Source organism: Pleurodeles waltl, chromosome 2_1 (assembly GCF_031143425.1).
Source record: "Pleurodeles waltl isolate 20211129_DDA chromosome 2_1, aPleWal1.hap1.20221129, whole genome shotgun sequence".
In the NCBI taxonomy this organism is placed as follows: Eukaryota; Metazoa; Chordata; class Amphibia; order Caudata; family Salamandridae; genus Pleurodeles; species Pleurodeles waltl.
Window position 1 is genome coordinate 568,289,522 of NC_090438.1, and position 17,807 is coordinate 568,307,328.

The window sequence follows — 17,807 nt, forward strand, 5'->3', positions numbered from 1 at the left end:
TCCAGTAGCCGGGGCAGCATGTCTCCCCAGGAGGGCAGAAAGCTAATGACTACCCCAGGAAAGGATACAATAGGGGCCTGCTCTGGAAGGAAGTGCCATCTACATCCAGCAGGAAGCCACATGTGTGCTAGCCAAAAAGAAGAGCTTCAAAGTAGAAGCTGCCTTTGAAGGGCCAATGGGTAACACTTGGGAGAGGGGCTGCTCCATTCGTTCAGGCAGACAGACTGGCATTTGGGACAGGACAGAGAAAACTAGTTGCCAAACAGGTTTTCCAGGGTTGTGTAGCCCCTTTGGTAGCCACACCTCTGGGTTGGGCTTCAGAGCTCCACATGCCGGGAGGGTCCTGCCCTGCTGGAAGTGGGCAGAATGGTGCATTTTGGGAAACCCAGATGCCACACTTTGCAGGAAGTGTTCATCCGGTGGGAGGGAACCTGGCAGTCCTTTGGCTACCAACCAGGACTGCATTATCTGAGCACAAGTAAGGCACCCATGGCCCCCTTAACTCAGATCTCGACTGGACTGGAGCAAGACTTTATAAGGACTGCCCTTCTACACCACGCAGCCAGCAAAGAGGCTGCATTGGTGTGGAATGCACCTGCTGAACCTGGCAGCTAGCAAAGAAGGGGGACAATGCCTGCTTTGTAATACGCAAGAAAGAGGGGTCTCCAGAGCCCAGCCAAAGACAAGAGACTCCAAAGGTCAGCGAGCTGGCCTCCTGTTCACAACACAGGGACATAACAGCTGAGAAGCCTGCTGGTGCAAGTTAGCAGCACTAAGTCTTCAACCTGCAGCCAACCGCCGCATGCAGCACCCAGGACCAGGACCCTATGCACATATTTACATCCAAGTTCACGGAGTCCAGGAGTGTTGTCGGAGTGCACCTGGGACCACTCGATAATGAGTTATCGACCCAGAAGGGATTGGCCGGTGACCGCGATACTGGGTGGCAGGTAGACCTGGGGCAACTGGACTTTTGCCACCATCGAGAGGACTACGAGGGACATCGACCGTGTGACCAGGACCCCATTACATCTGCAGCATTCTTTCAGTATCTTCAGCATCCTTCATCCCTTGAATCAGGACCACTTCCATAGGAAAGCCCTACAAAGGATAAAAGTTCCTGAAACTGACTTAAGACTCCTTCACCTGCTGAGCTGGTCACCTAAAGTGACAAAGTTATCGCATTCCAACTAGCACAAACATTTTGATGAAAACGTTAAATGTCAAATTCATTGAATTTGCTGATGGTTGTTTCAGTTTGAGTGAAATAACCTGACTTACTATAGCTTGTAAATTCTATAGCTTCGGGACCCTCCAGTGGATCTTTTTCATTGTGGTGTCTAAAAATACACAAAATACAGTCTATTTTTATAAATTGGTGTTGCATTTCTTGAGAGTGTTGTTGATTCATTCTTCGAGTGTTTTGGTACTGTTTAAATGCTTTACACTTGTATCTTTGTGCAAGCCTTGCTGCTCAGAGCTATCCAGGGTTGAACTTAAGATCTGATAAACAAAGGGGTTGTTTAGTTTATTACACGGTGAGGCTGCACAACCACAAAATATAATACACCCATTTCCTCACAGAAGTGACCTACTGTATGCACTTGTATGCATTACAGGAACCCCACAATAAATTTGGGACAACTAACGTTCCCAAAAGGGAAAAGGAAGGTTAAGATGCGTCTAAAGACACTGACTTCTCAAGACACTGACTTTTTTTTTTTATACAATTAGTTGGACTTTTGAATTTAGGTGTAGCAGCATATGAATTTTGGTCAGACACTCACTAGGTGGGTTAAACTAATTTACACTCAACTAACTGCCAGGGTAAGAACTAGGACAGTGGAGTCTGCGAAACTGGAAATGAAGATAAACACCCACTATGATTGGCCTCTTTCTGCTCCACAGTGGTGAAGACAACATCATCAACGACTTATCCCACAAAGCTGACAACTGTGGGGGGTGGTACACAGACTGTGCCCAGCTGAAGATGGCGGCCAATGAGATGAAACACATTATGTTTTGATATACGTGCCATACAACAAAAGCACTGCAGGACAGCCAACATGAAGCACAACTAGCAAGCCAGAAAAATGTAAGCCATTCTGCCAGGAACGCAAGGGAAGGTGGCACTATACTAGTTGTGGGTCAGCATTGCTTTATTATTTAACCAACCTAAACAGCCTCTCACTTTCGCTATTCCGATATTTCCAAAACACAATGGAGTCCTGCATCGTTCACACTGCCCCCAGCAACAATGGGCCCAGTACCCAATAGCTTGCTTTAAGGGGTCTGAAATCAACTTTCTTGGATATCTTCCTAACGTTTTGGAGATTTATAAACATCTGTAGGAGTACTCCATGAAAACATTAATTAATACATGCATAGAAAAGCGTCATATGTCAGTTAGAAATGTGCATTTACACTTTCAACTTTTTTTTCACAGGGCTTTTCCCCCCCCTCCTGTGGAGACTGTCTTTCCCTCCTCCACCACCCAAAAAAAAACATTTGGGTTGTTCCCTTGCCATTCTTTTTAGAAGTAATAAAATACATATGTCTCAGGTGGGAACGTTTGTGAATATGCACAAACGTTACGGGTTGTAGGGGTTGGATGGGACTGCATGTTTCCCACATGCCTCTAGAAAGCCCTGCTATCCAGACCTGTGTTGTTGTTCTGTCTATTTCTATTGTTTTTACTCAGTGAGTTAAAAAATCATGCAAGCTGTTTTAGGACTAGAGACCTCAGAGTGGAGGTTGAGGGGCCACTGAAAGGGACCACCCCTTCCCCCCATCCCCTGCTCTGTGCCACTCGTTTTGGTTACAGTGTGATTTGAGGTGACACGACTGGCCTTCTTAACTGGTCACATCACTGGTAGATGCCTATCAACTTTCCCCTTTAATATGTTTGTTCAACCCTTAATGGGTTCTTTACCCTCCATAAGTATGGAATCTATGTGGTTAGTGTAGGAAGTTGGCTCTGTATGTACTATTTCAAAGTAAGAAATAGCATGCACAGAGTCCAAGGGTTCCCCTTAGAGGTAAGATAGTGGCAAAAAGAGATCATTCTAATGCTCTATTTTGTGGTAGTGTGGTCGAGCAGTAGGCTTATCAGAGGGTAGTGTTAAGAATTTGTTGTACACACACAGGCAATAAATGGGGAACACACACTCAGAGACAATTCCAGGCCAATAGGTTTTTATATAGAAAAATATATTTTCTTAGTTTATTTTAAGAACCACAGGTTCAAGATTTACAAACAATACTTTGAATGAAAGGTATTTCACTTAGGAACTTTGAATTAGCAAAATAGCATATACAGTTTTCACACAAATGGCAATAAGCTATTTTAAAACTGGACACAGTGCAATTTTCAACAGTTCCTGGGGGAGGTAAGTGTTTGTTAGTTTTGCAGGTAAGTAAACCACCTACAGGGTTCAAAGTTGGGTCCAAGGTAGCCCACCGTTGGGGGTTCAGGGCAACCCCAAAGTTACCACACCAGCAGCTCAGGGCCAGTCAGGTGCAGAGGTCAAAGTGGTGCCCGAAACGCATAGGCTTCAATGGAGAAGGGGGTGCCCCGGTTCCAGTCTGCCAGCAGGTAAGTACCCGCGTCCTCGGAGGGCAGACAAGGGGGGCTTTGTAGGGCACCGGGGGGGGGGGGGGGCACATCCCTAATCCTATTGGGGGAAACCTCCATCTGCAAGATGGAGGATTTCTAAAAGTTAGAGTCCCCTCAGCTCAGGACACCTTAGGGGCTGTCCTGACTGGCCAGTGATCCCTCCTTGTTTTTCTCATTATCTCCGCCGGCTTTGCCGCCAAAAGTGGGGCCGTGGCCAGAGGGGTCGGGCAACTCCACTAGCTGGAGTGCCCTGGGGTGCTGTAACAAAGGGGGGTGAGCCTTTGAGGCTCGCCGCCAGGTGTTACAGTTCCTGCAGGGGGAGGTGAGAAGCACCTCCACCCAGTACAGGCTTTGTTACTAGCCACAGAGTAACAAAGGCACTCTCCCCATGTGGCCAGCAACATGTCTGGTGTGTGGCAGGCTGCTAAAACTAGTCAGCCCACACTGGTAGTCGGTTAAGGTTTCAGGGGGTATCTCTAAGATGCCCTCTGGGGTGTATGTTACAATAAAATGTACACTGGCATCAGTGTGCATTTATTGTGCTGAGAAGTTTGATACCAAACTTCCCAGTTTTCAGTGTAGCCATTATGGTGCTGTGGAGTTCGTGTATGACAGACTCCCAGACTATATACTCTTATGGCTACCCTGCACTTACAATGTCTAAGGTTTTGCTTAGACACTGAAGGGGCATAGTGCTCATGCACTTATGCCCTCACCTGTGGTATAGTGCACCCTGCCTTATGGCTGTAAGGCCTGCTAGAGGGGTGACTTATCTATACCTATAGGCAGTGTGAGGTTGACATGGCACCCTGAGGGGAGTGCCATGTCGACTTAGTCTTTTTATCCCCACTAGCACACACAAGCTGGCAAGCAGTGTGTCTGTGCTGAGTGAGGGGTCCCCAGGGTGGCATAAGATATGCTGCAGCCCTTAGAGACCTTCCCTGGCATCAAGGCCCTTGGTACCAGGGGTACCAGTTACAAAGGACTTACCTGGATGCCAGGGTGTGCCAATTGTGGAAACAAAGGTACAGGTTAGGGAAAGAACACTGGTGCTGGGGCCTGGTTAGCAGGCCTCAGCACACTTTCAAATCATAACTTGGCATCAGCAAAGGAAAAAAGTCAGGGGGTAACCATGCCAAGGAGGCATTTCCTTACACAAATCATTTGTTTGGGACAAAACTGCCCCTATCCCATGTTCAGAGGCATCAGTCTGCACAATAAACTGCTTGGAGTAATTTGGAGCTTTGAGAACTGGTGCTGTGCACATTGCTTGTTTCAGGGTGTCAAAGGCCTGTTGGCATTCTACAGTCCAGTTTACCTTCTTGGGCATTTTCTTGGAGATAAGTTCTGTGAGGGGTGTCACTATGGATCCATATCCCTTCACAAACCTCCTGTAGTACCCCAGTCAAGCCAAGGAATGCCCTGACTTGAGTCTGGGTTTTTGGAGCTGCCCAGTCCAGAATAGTCTGGATCTTGGGCTGGAGTGGCTGAACTTGGCCTCCACCTACAAGGTGTCCCAAGTAAACCACAGTTCCTTGCCCGATCTGGCATTTGGATGCCTTGATAGAGAGGCCTGCTGCTTGCAGAGCCTTCAAAACCTTCTTCAGGTGGACCAGGTGATCCTGCCAGCTGGAGCTAAAGACAGCAATATCGCCAAGATAAGCTGCACTAAAGGACTCCAAGCCAGCAAGGACTTGATTCACCAACCTTCGGAAGGTGGCAGGGGCATTCTTTAAACCAAAGGGCATAACAGTAAACTGATAATGCCCATCAGGCGTGAAGAATGCTGTCTTTTCTTTTGCTCCTGGTGCCATTTTGATTTGCCAGTACCCTGCTGTCAAGTCAAAGGTACTTAAGTATTTGGCAGCACCTAATTTATCAATTAATTCATCTGCCCTTGGAATGGGATGGGCATCTGTCTTGGTGACAGAATTAAGTGCTCTGTAGTCCACACAGAACCTCATCTCTCTCTTTCCATCTTTGGTGTGAGGTTTGGGGACTAAGACCACTGGGCTAGCCCAGGGGCTGTCAGAGTGCTCAATGACTCCCAATTCCAGCATCTTGTGGACTTCCACCTTGATGCTTTCCTTAACTTGGTCAGACTGTCTGAAAATTTTGTTTTTGACAGGCATGCTGTCTCCTGTGTCCACATCATGGGTACACAGGTGTGTCTGACCAGGGGTTAGGAAAAAGAGCTCAGCAAACTGTTGCAGGACCTTCCTACAGTCAGATTGCTGTTGGCCAGAGAGGGTGTCTGAATAGATCACTCCATCAAATGAACCATCTTTTGGGTCTGTGGAGAGGAGATCAGGGAGAGGTTCACTCTCAGCTTCCTGGTCCTCATCTGTTACCATCAACAGATTCACATCTGCCCTGTCATGGAAGAGTTTAAGGCGGTTCACATGGATCACCCTTTTGGGGGTCCTGCTAGTGCCTAGGTCTACCAGGTAGGTGACCTGACTCTACCTTTCTAGCACTGGGTAAGGGCCACTCCATCTGTCCTGAAGTGCCGTGGGGGAGACAGGCTCCAGAACCCAGACTTTCTGCCCTGACTGAAACTCAACCATAGCAGCCTTTTGGTCATACCACATCTTCTGGAGTTGTTGGCTGGCCTCAAGGTTTTTACTTGCCTTTTCCATATACTCTGCCATCCTTGAACGTAGGCCTAGTACATAGTCCACTATATCTTGTTTAGGCTCATGAAGAGGTCTCTCCCAGCCTTCTTTTACAAGAGCTAGTGGTCCCCTCAGGATGGCCAAACAGAAGTTCAAAGGGGGAAAACCCTACTCCCTTCTGAGGCACCTCTCTGTAGGCGAAAAGCAGACATGGCAAGAGGACATACCATCTCCTTTTGAGTTTTTCAGGAAGCCCCATGATCATGCCTTTCAATGTCTTGTTAAATCTTTCTACAAGACCATTGGTTTGTGGGTGGTATGGTGTGGTGTGGTGAATTTATAAGTCACCCCACACTCATTCCACATGTGTTTCAGGTATGCTGACATGAAGTTGGTACCTCTGTCAGATACCACCTCCTTAGGAAATCCCGCTCTGGTAAAATACCAATGAGTGCTTTGGCTACTGCAGGGGCAGTAGTCGACCTAAGGGGAATTGCTTCAGGGTATCTAGTAGCATGATCCACTACTACAAGTATGTATTGGTTCCCTGAGGCTGTGGAAGGTTCAAGTGGACCCACTATGTCCACACCCACTCTTTCAAAGGGGACCCCCACCACTGGAAGTGGAATGAGGGGGGACTTTGGGTGTCTACCTGTCTTACCACTGGCTTGACAGGTGGCACAGGAGACACAAAACTCCTTGACCTTCTGGGACATGTTGGGCCAATAGAAGTGGTTGACTAATCTCTCCCACGTCTTGGTCTGTCCCAAATGCCCAGCAAGAGGAATATCATGAGCTAAGGTTAGAATGAACTCCCTAAACTCCTGAGGCACTACCACTCTCCTAGTGGCACCAGGTTTGGGTTCTCTTGCCTCAGTGTAAAGGAGTCCATCTTCCCAATAGACTCTGTGTTCCTGTTATTTTTCCTTTGGACTCTTCAGCAGCTTGCTGCCTAAGGCCCTCAAGAGAGGGACGGGTTTCTTGTCCCTTACACAACTGCTCCCTTGAGGGTCCCCCTGGGCCTAAGAGCTCAACCTGATAAGGTTCTAACTCCATGGGCTCAGTTCCCTCAAAGGGCAGAACTTCTTCCTGGGAAGAGAGGTTCTCTTTCTCTTGTTGTGTGGAAGCTGGTTCCCCAGTCTTCTTACCTTTTCTCTTGGAGGGTTGGGCCCTTTCTCCAGGCTACAACACCTCTTTTTCACCCTGAGCCTTGCACTATGCCCTTGTCTTGACCCACACCAGTTCAGGGATACCCAGCATGGCTGCATGGGTCTTGAGTTCTCCAGGTCATTTCCAAGCAAACAGTCTACAGGGATATTTGAGGAGACCACCACCTGTTTCAGGCCATTGACCCCTCCCCACTCTAAAGTTACCATAGCAATGGGATGTACTTTAGTCTGATTGTCAGCGTTGGTGACTGGATAAGTTTGTCCAGCCAGGTATTGACCAGGGGAAACCAGTTTCTCTGTCACCATGGTAACACTGGCACCTGTATCCCTCAGGCCTTCTACACTTTGCCCATTAATTAAGAGTTGCTGCCTGTATTTTTGCATATTAGGGGGCCAGGCAGCCAGTGTGGCTAAATCCACCCTACCCTCAGAGACTAGTGTAGCTTCCGTTTGGACCCTGATTTGCTCTGGGCACACTGTTGACCCACTTGGAGACTGGCCATTCCAGTGTTAGCTGGAGTAGAGTTAGAAGTGGAACGTTTCTTGGGACAGGCCTTGTCTCCAGTTTGTTGTCCTGGCTGATTACAGCTACGACACCAGGCTTTTTTGGGATCAAAGTTTTTACCCTTGTACCCAAAATTGGATTGTGAATAGGCTCTGGACCCTCCCTCCTGAGCATGTCTTTGGGGCCCTATAGAATACTCTTTACTTTTTCCCTTGGATGTCTCAACACTCTTCCCCTGGGGAGTCTTTGTGACCCCTTTCTTTTGGTCGCCCCCCTGTGGAAGTCTTGGTCACCCCAGTCTTGACCCAATGGTCCGCCTTCGTTCCCAATTCTTGGGGAGAAATTGGTCCTAGGTCTACCAGATGCTGATGCAGTTTATCATTGAAACAATTACTTAACAGGTGTTCTTTCACAAATAAATTGTGCAGCCCATCATAATCATTTACACCACTGCCTTGAATCCAACCATCCAGTGTTTTTACTGAGTAGTCAACAAAATCAACCCAGGTCTGGCTCGAGGATTTTTGAGCCCCCCTGAACCTAATTCTATACTCCTCAGTGGAGAATCCAAAGCCCTCAATCAGGGTAGCCTTCATGAGGTCATAGGATTCTGCATCTTTTCCAGAGAGTGTGAGGAGTCTATCCCTACACTTTCCAGTGAACATTTCCCAAAGGAGAGCACCCCGGTGAGATCTGTTTACTTTTCTGGTTGAACAAGCCCTCTCAAAAGCTGTGAACCATTTGGTGATGTAATCACCATCTTCATATTTAGTTACAATCCCTTTAGGGATTTTCAACATGTCAGGAGAATATCTGACCCTATTTATGTTGCTGCCACCATGGATGGGACCAAAACCCATCTCTTGTCTTTCCCTTTCTATGGCTAGGAGCTGTCTCTCTGAAGCCAATCTTTTGACCATCCTGGCTAACAGGAGGTCATCTTCATTGAGGCTGCCCTCAATGCTTCCAGAGTTGCTGGACTCTCCTGTGAGAGAAGCAGCATCTCTGACTATCACATTTGGAGTCAGGGTTTGAGAGACCCAGGGCTCCCTATCTAGGACTGGAGGTGGGAAATCCTCCACTTCACTAGGGTCCCCCTCTGTGAGGCCATCATCAGAGGGGTTGTTTTTAGCAAACTCTGCCAAAAGCTCCTGGAACTGTACTTTGGTAGGGTTTGAACCAGTTTTTATCTTTTTGATTTTGCAGAGACCTTAGCTCTGACATCCTAAGATGCAGGTAAGGGGTGACTGAGTTCTATCACTATCTCTTCTGCATTAGACATTATGTTTCAAAAAGTTGGAATACTTTTCAAGAATCTAAAACTATCTCTAGAACTTAATTCAAACTTTTACAAAACTTTTAAATTCTAAAAGAAATGCTAACAGGACTGACACAAGGCCCTAGCAGGACTTTTAAAAATTTAGAAAAATAGCTCAAATTTCAAAAATCAGTTTCTAATGACAATTTTGGGAATTTAGTCGTGTGATCAGGTATTGGCTGAGTAGTCCAGCAAATGCAAAGTCTTGTACCCCACCGCTGATCCACCAATGTAGGAAGTTGGCTCTGTATGTACTATTTCAAAGTAAGAAATAGCATGCACAGAGTCCAAGGGTTCCCCTTAGAGGTAAGATAGTGGCAAAAAGAGATAATTCTAATGCTCTATTTTGTGGTAGTGTGGTCGAGCAGTAGGCTTATCAGAGGGTAGTGTTAAGCATTTGTTGTACACACACAGGCAATAAATGGGGAACACACACTCAGACAATTCCAGGCCAATAGGTTTTTATATAGAAAAATATCTTTTCTTAGTTTATATTAAGAACCACAGGTTCAAGATTTACAAACAATACTTTAAATCAAAGGTATTTCACTTAGGAACTTTAGGAACTTTGAATTAGCAAAATAGCATATACAGTTTTCACACAAATGCCAATAAGCTACTTTAAAAGTGGACACAGTGCAATTTTCAACAGTTGTTAGTTTTGCAGGTAAGTAAACCACCTACAGGGTTCAAAGTTGGGTCCAAGGTAGCCCACCGTTGAGGGTTCAGGGCAACCCCAAAGTTACCAACCCAGCAGCTCAGGGCCGGTCAGGTGCAGAGGTCAAAGTGGTGCCCAAAACGCATAGGCTTCAATGGAGAAGGGGGTGCCCCGGTTCCAGTCTGCCAGCAGGTAAGTAACCGCGTCTTCGGAGGGCAGACAAGGTTTTTTTTGGGTGGGTGTGGGTGTGGGGGGGAGGGGTTGACATGACAAGTCAGCACAAAAAGTACACCCTCAGCGGCACGGGGGCGGCCAGGTGCAGTGTGCAAACAGGCGTCGGGTTTGCAATGGAGTCCAATGGGAGACCTAGGGGTCTCTTCAGCGATGCAGGCAGGCAAGGGGGGGGGGGGCTCCTCGGGGTAGCCACCACCTGGGCAAGGGTGAGGGAACCTGGGGGTCGCTCCTGCACTGGAGGTCGGATCCTTCAGGTCCTGTGGGCTGCGGGTGCAGTGTCCTTACCAGGCGTCGGGTCTTTGAAGCCGGCAGTCGCGGTCAGGGGGAGCCTCGGGATTCCCTCTGCAGGCGTCGCTGTGGGGTTCAGGGGGGTCAACTCTGGCTGCTCACGGGCTCGCAGTCGCCGGGGAGTCCTCCCTGTAGTGTTTGTTCTCCACAAGTCGAGCCAGGGGCGTTGGGTGCAGAGTGCAAAGTCTCACGCTTCCGGCGGGAAAGGTGTGTTCTTTCAAAGTTGCTTCTTTGTTGCAAAGTCGCAGTCTTTGTGAAGCAGGGCCGCTGTCCTCGGGAGATCTTGGTCCTTCTAGATGCAGGGTAGTCCTCTGAGGCTTCAGAGGTCGCTGGACCCTGTGGAATGCGTCGCTGGAGCAGTTCTTCTTAAGTGGGGAGACAGGCCGGTAGAGCTGGGGCCAAAGCAGTTGGTGTCTCCCGTCTTCTCTGCGTTTTTTTTTTTTTTTAGCTCAGCAGTCCTTCTTCGTCTTAGGTTGCAGGAATCTATCTTGCTGTGTTCTGGGAGCCCCTGAATACTCGATTTAGGGGTGTGTTTAGGTCTCGGGGGTTAGCCAATGGCTACTAGCCCTGAGGGTGGCTACACCCTCTTTGTGCCTCCTCCCTGAGGGGAGGGGGCACATCCCTAATCCTATCGGGGGAATACTCCATCTTCAAGATGGAGGATTTCTAAAAGTCAGAGTCACCTCAGCTCAGGACACCTTAGGGGCTGTCCTGACTGGCCAGTGACTCCTCCTTGTTTTTCTCATTATCTCCTCTGGCCTTGCCGCCCAAAAGTGGGGCCGTGGCCAGAGGGGGCGGGCAACTCCACTAGCTGGAGTGCCCTGGGGTGCTGTAACAAAGGGGGTGAGTCTTTGAGGCTCACCGCCAGGTGTTACAGTTCCTGCAGGGGGAGGTGAGAAGCACCTCCACCCAGTACAGGATTTGTTACTAGCCACAGAGTGACAAAGGCACTCTCCCCATGTGGCCAGCAACATGTCTGGTCTGTGGCAGGCTGCTAAAACTAGTCAGCCCACACTGGTAGTCGGTTAAGATTTCAGGGGGCATCTCTAAGATGCCTTCTGGGGTGTATGTTACAATAAAATGTACACTGGCATCAGTGTGCATTTATTGTGCTGAGAAGTTTGATACTAAACTTCCCAGTTTTCAGTGTAGCCATTATGGTGCTGTGGAGTTCGTGTATGACAAACTCCCAGACTATATACTCTTATGGCTACCCTGCACTTACAATGTCTAAGGTTTTGCTTAGACACTGTAGGGGCATAGTGCTCATGCACTTATGCCCTCACCTATGGTATAGGGTTGTAAGGCCTGCTAGAGGGGTGACTTATCTATACCTATAGGCAGTGTGAGGTTGGCATGGCACCCTGAGGGGAGTGGCATGTCGACTTAGTCAATTTTTCCCCACTAGCACACACAAGCTGGCAAGCAGTGTGTCTGAGCTGAGTGAGGGGTCCCCAGGGTGGCATAAGATATGCTGCAGCCCTTAGAGACCTTCCCTGGCATCAGGGCCCTTGGTACCAGGGGTACCAGTTACAAGGGACTTACCTGGATGCCAGGGTGTGCCAATTGTGGAAACAAAGGTACAGGTTAGGGAAAGAACACTGGTGCTGGGGCCTGGTTAGCAGGCCTCAGCACACTTTCAAATCATAACTTGGCATCAGCAAAGGCAAAAAGTCAGGGGGTAACCATGCCAAGGAGGCATTTCCTTACAGTTAGTTTAAGTGCATGGCTGTGTATATATTGCGTTTGTGTGTGGGGTATGTATGCTTGTCTGTCCAAGTGCGTAGTGGAATCTATATTGGCTTTATGATTGTGACAAAATTGGAGAGCTTTTTGTAACAGTGCCCACGTATCTGATGACCGGGGCACCCACAATTCGGCATTCATTTACCTCCTGCCCATAGTACAGATGTCCCCGTAGGTTGTGGTGTCAGGCCATTAGCCCACTGAAGTTGCATCAGTGCCTCTGCCAGCGTACTTTCAGCTTCTTTCCTTTTTCCTGCCTCAATCTGTGAGTCTGAGACATGGCCTTCTAACTGGGACCCAACACAGCATTCACACGGACAGCACTCCTATTGCATATTGTCACTGAAGATCATATAACACTTCAAATAAATAAATACACATTCTACCTGGGCCAGTTAGAACTAGCCAACTCGAAGCACTGGTTGTTCATATTCACTCAGTGTCCATTGCTCATGTAAAGTGAGTATATCCCCAGAAGTCAAACAGCAAGAGAGATGATTGTCAGCTCGTATAAATACTAGGTATTCTGACCATTACAGTGTTTCATGATCTATCATTATTCAAGGAAGGGAATGCACATCCGACAGACTGCGACTTTCCTATATCCTGGGAAGAGGCCTTAGCCACATCCTCACTGAGGAGGGAGTCCAGCCTCCTGTGGAAAATAAAGATGAACTGTGCCTTACATAGGAGAGCTCTTCTGTCATTTGAGTTCTGAAGCCAAGCTACTTATTAAGACCCATGAGAGTTTATGTGAAGACTGCGTTGATAGAGTTCACAAAGACACTCAGCTGCTATTGAGGAAATTAACCCCAAGTTCATCACTGTCATCTGCATTAGCTGGTATTCAGGGGAAGCAGCTTTACCTACTACCTTTGGTGCTGAAACGTCTTCATCCTTAGCACTGTCAATGTGGCAGAAAAGCTTGTGCATGCCTTCCAGATGTCTTTAAAGGCCTCAAGGAGTAATTTGAATTCAACATCTGACATTAAGGGTCTGAAGGATAGCCGGAGAAAGATGCCGCGAGTCTGGAACCACTGACAGCATGTGAAAGTGCTTGAAGAAATATATCTTTGGACCGCATGTTGCCACCCATTGAAGGTACACTGTCTCCAAGTTTTACACTTGCACACTGGGTCACAGTGGTGGTACACACTGGCCTGAAGACACCACAACATTGACATTTTCAGGGTATGACTGACGGTTTTCAAGCTGGAGGTATTATAGGCATGACTCCATCAACAATGGTGAACTTGATATACGTGAAGTGGAATTAGCTGTTGCCCAACAAACTGGTCAATGACTACAGGGATTCCCGGTGATTCTTTGGGTACTGCAATTTGGCCCAGTGCACCCGAAGGTGACTGTTGGTGTCTGGCATGCTTGGGAGAAGTATTTGTGGGTAAGCCCTTAGGCTGGAGGCTTGATACTCTGATGAGCAAAAATTCTCTTGTAAGTCCAAAACGCCCAAATCATTCCAGTTCACAAAGAAAGATGCATTTGTCTTTGAAAAGTAGCAACTGAAAAGCTACAGACTTTGGACTGCTGTTAAGATACGCTAACTTTTACTATTTTTAAGTTAAATAGTCCTTTTTGGAAGGCTCCTGTACTGTCACTGAAATTTCATGTGGAGTGTAATTCTTGAGCATCAGTGAAATAAACTGCTCATAGGCCATGACTGTAATATTGTTTCTAGTTATTGAGCGCTATGACAGCATTTGTGGTCCTATCTCTGACAAGGAATAACCTACTGGGGCCCGTGTTTGCCATTCTTTAAAATACAGTATATTTCCTTTTATGTATTAAAATATTATTCCTTCCATCAAGTAAAGCACCGACTGGACATTTAGTTCTTGGGGTACTGTTGTGTTAAGCTGTGTTCTGAATCCTCATCTCCTGCTTAGTATGCCTTTGACTGCTCTGTCATGCTATTCTGAAGCTCAATTGTTAAAGCGTTCCAACATTATAGTAGCTCAAGGAAACCTGTGGTAAATGATAGATATTATTGCGATTGGACTCTGGGTAAGCCTTCGGCATGGCTATCTCCTGGACACTCTCCTGCCACTAATGCTCACCTCAAAACAGCTGGCAGAATTTTCCCCATCATGAGCATATATTAACACTTATAAAATTCCTCATATCCAGATTCTGTAAATCAGGCTTGGAAATTAGAAAAGCAGCTGCACACCTGCTTTATGCCAATCCCAAGATGTTTAAGGCATCTTAGGGCTGCTAATGCAGTCCTACTTGCAAATAATTACCAGGGCTTTGGCAGATAGAGCCCTGCAGCAGGGTTAAAGGTAAGTACATTGTTACAAGCCCCATAAAACAGACACATGTGAGTAAAATAATTGCTAAGGAACTAGCATCAGTTAAACTAAACACCTACCCACATTGGGGAATGGAGACCCAAAAGGCAATGAGATGTAAAGTGGAAATTCCAGTTAAGTAATTAAAGTCAGGTAACTATCATCCAAAAGCAACTGTGTGATTTATAGGCAAGTTTTAGTTTACAGACTCTCAGGGCAGATAAGGTGATTGTGCAGAAACTGCAATAAAAATAGTTTGAGCCAGGCAATAGTGTTTAGAAATCACACGCCATAGCCAGCTCTCAAAGCTAAAATTGATGGAATCCACAAAAAGAGAGAACTATATAGCTAGACCCAGTGTCAACCATCCAACCCTTCATTAAGAAGAAGGGGTATATCTTAGGAGCAGATTAGACAGTGTGGTGTAATAGAAAAGGCAAACAGAAGCCATGATTATGATCTGCATCTCACACATTAAAATAACAACTAACTACTTACATTTTGTTCCATTGTCGTAATATCTTGATCTGCTTTCGAAAGCTTAAATTTGTATTCACTAATTTGTCTGTTAGCATCTCCTGGACAAAAAAAAACAAAACACTGCTTAACATTCGGACATAAAACAGTTACTTAGTAGTGCTTTTGTCTTTTTGACACAGATGTTGGGCCTATATGGAAAATGTCACTTACCCAGTGTACATCTGTTCGTGGCATGAGATGCTGTGCATTATCCTGCCATCTAGTGTTGGGCTCGGAGTGTTACAAGTTGTTTTTCTTTGAAGAAGTCTTTTCGAGTCACGAGACCGAGGGACTCTTCCTTTTCGGCTCCATTACACATGGGCGTCAACTCCATCATAGACTGTTTTCCTCACAGAGGGTGAGGTAGGAATTGTGAATATACTAAATGTGCCCATGCAATGGAGTAGATATGTATGTACATAATGTGTATTAAAATAATATTTATTTACAAATTTACAATTTTCATCCAACTCATAACGGCTACAGGCTCCCGGGGAGGTGGGAGTGCCCATGTGAATCTGCAGCGTCTCATGCCACGAACAGATGTACACTGGGTAAGTGACATTTTCTGTTCGGTGGCATGTGTAGCTGCAGATACACATGCTGTGCATAGACTAATAAGCAGTAATCTCCCTAAGAAGCGGTGGCTTAGCCTGTAGGAGTTGAAGTTGTCTGAAATAATGTTCTTAATACAGCCTGTCCTACTGTGGCTTGTTGTGTTGTTTACACATCTACACAGTAATGCTTCGTGAATGTATGAGGCGTAGACCAGGTGGCTGCCTTACAAATTTCTGTCATAGGTATATTCCCCAGAAAAGCCATCGTAGCGCCTTTTTTCCTAGTGGAATGCAGTCTTGGTGTAATAGGTAGATCGCTTTTTGCTTCAATATAGCAAGTTTGAATACATTTAACTATCCATCTGGCAATGCCTTGTTTAGATATAGGATTACCTGCATGAGGTTTTGTTCTGTCAATGCAATACATTAGTGCTCTTTTTAGATCTAATGTATGTAAGGGTCTTTCGGCTACTGAGTCTGGTTGTTGAAAGAAGACTGGGAGTTCCACAGTTTGGTTTAGGTGGAATGGTGATATGACCTTTGGTAGGAATTTGGGATTTGTACAGAGAACCACTTTATGTTTATGTATTTGTATAAAGGGTTCTTGTATAGTAAATGCTTGTATCTCACTTACTCTTCTAAGTGATGTGATAGCTATTAGAAAGGCTACTTTCCAAGTTAAGTATTGCATTTCACAAGAGTGCATGGGTTCAAATGGTGGTCCCATGAGTCGTGTTAATACAATATTAAGGTTCCACGAAGGTACTGGTGGTGTTCTCGGGGGTATAATTCTTTTTAATCCCTCCATAAATGCTTTGATGACTGGGATTCTAAAAAGCGATGTTGAATGTGTAATCTGCAGATATTGCTGTGAGATGTATTTTAATTGAAGAGAATGCTAGCTTAGACTTTTGTAAGTGTAATAAGTAGCTTACAATGTCCTTTGAGGAAGCATGTAGGTAGTGGTTGAATTTGATTAGTGTGGCAGTAATAAACAAATCTTTTCCATTTGTTTGTGTAACAATGTCTTGTAGTATGTTTTCTAGCTTGTTTAATCACCTCCATACATTCTTGTGTAAGGTCTAAATGTCCAAATGTCCAAATTCTAAGACTTCAGGAGCCAGATTGCTAGATTGAGCGATGCTGGATTCGGGTGTCTGATCTGTTGTTTGTGTTGAGTTAACAGATCTGGCCTGTTTGGTAATTTGATGTGAGGTACTACAGATAGGTCCAGCAGTGTTGTGTACCACGGTTTGCGAGCCCAGGTTGGTGCTATGAGTATTAGTATGAGTCTGTTTTGACTTAGTTTGTTTACCAGATAAGGAATGATTGGGAGAGGGGGAAAAGCGTAAGCAAATATCCCTGACCAACTGATGCATAACGCATTGCCCTTGGATTGAGGGTCTGGGTACCTGGACGCGAAGTTTTGGCATTTTGCGTTTTCTTTTGTTGCAAAAAGGTCTATTTTTGGTGTTCACCAGCGTAGGAAGTAATCCTGTAGGATTGTGTGTTTGCTGGTGATCTCGACTGAGATTGTCGGCCAACTGGTTTAAATGCCTGGGATGGTTTGTGCTTTTAGGCGAATGTGATTGTGACTTGCCCAATGCCAAATTTTTTGGGCTAAGAGACACAGTTGTGACGAGTGTGTCCCTCCTTGTTTGTTGAGATAATACATTGTTGTCATGTTGTCGGTTTTGACAAGAATGTGTTTGTGGGCTATTAGTGGTTGAAATGCTTTTAATGCTAGAAACACTGCCAACAGTTCTAAATGATTTATGTGGAGTTGTTGTTGATTGTCCCATTGTCCCTGTATGCTGTGCATGTTGATGTGTGCTCCCCACCCCATCATGGAAGCATCTGTTGTGATCACATCTCGAGGCACTGGGTCCTGGAATGGTCGCCCTTGGTTTAAATTTATAGGGTTCCACCATTGAAGCAAGAAGTGTGTCTGGTGGTCTATCAACACTAGATCTTGGAGTTGACCCTGTGCTTGTGTCCATTGCTTTGCTAGGCACTGTTGTAAGGGCCGCATGTGTAATCTTGCATTTGGGACAATGGCTATGCATGAAGACATCATGCCTAGAAGTTTCATTACAAACCTTACTGGGTAGTGTTGGTTTGGCTGTATGCTTGATGTTATATTTTGGAACGCTTGGACCCTTTGTGGACTTGGAGTGGCAATCGCTTTTTGTGTGTTGAGTGTTGCTCCCAAGTATTGTTGTATTTGGGATGGCTGCAGATGTGATTTCTGGTAATTTATAGAAAACCCTAGT

The 17,807-nt window shown here is 46.1% G+C and overlaps 1 protein-coding gene across 11 annotated transcripts in view; it reads right to left on the minus strand.

Moving 5' to 3' along the window:
- The window catches only part of LRRFIP2 (LRR binding FLII interacting protein 2), a 291,111-nt gene that overhangs the window by 13,413 nt on the left and 259,891 nt on the right, over positions 1-17,807 (minus strand). For all 11 annotated transcript variants that reach the window (XM_069215054.1, XM_069215036.1, XM_069215027.1 and 8 more), the window contains one exon: positions 14,957-15,036. In XM_069215054.1, coding sequence (XP_069071155.1) covers positions 14,957-15,036 — 80 coding nt within the window. The remainder of the gene's footprint in view (positions 1-14,956; positions 15,037-17,807) is intronic.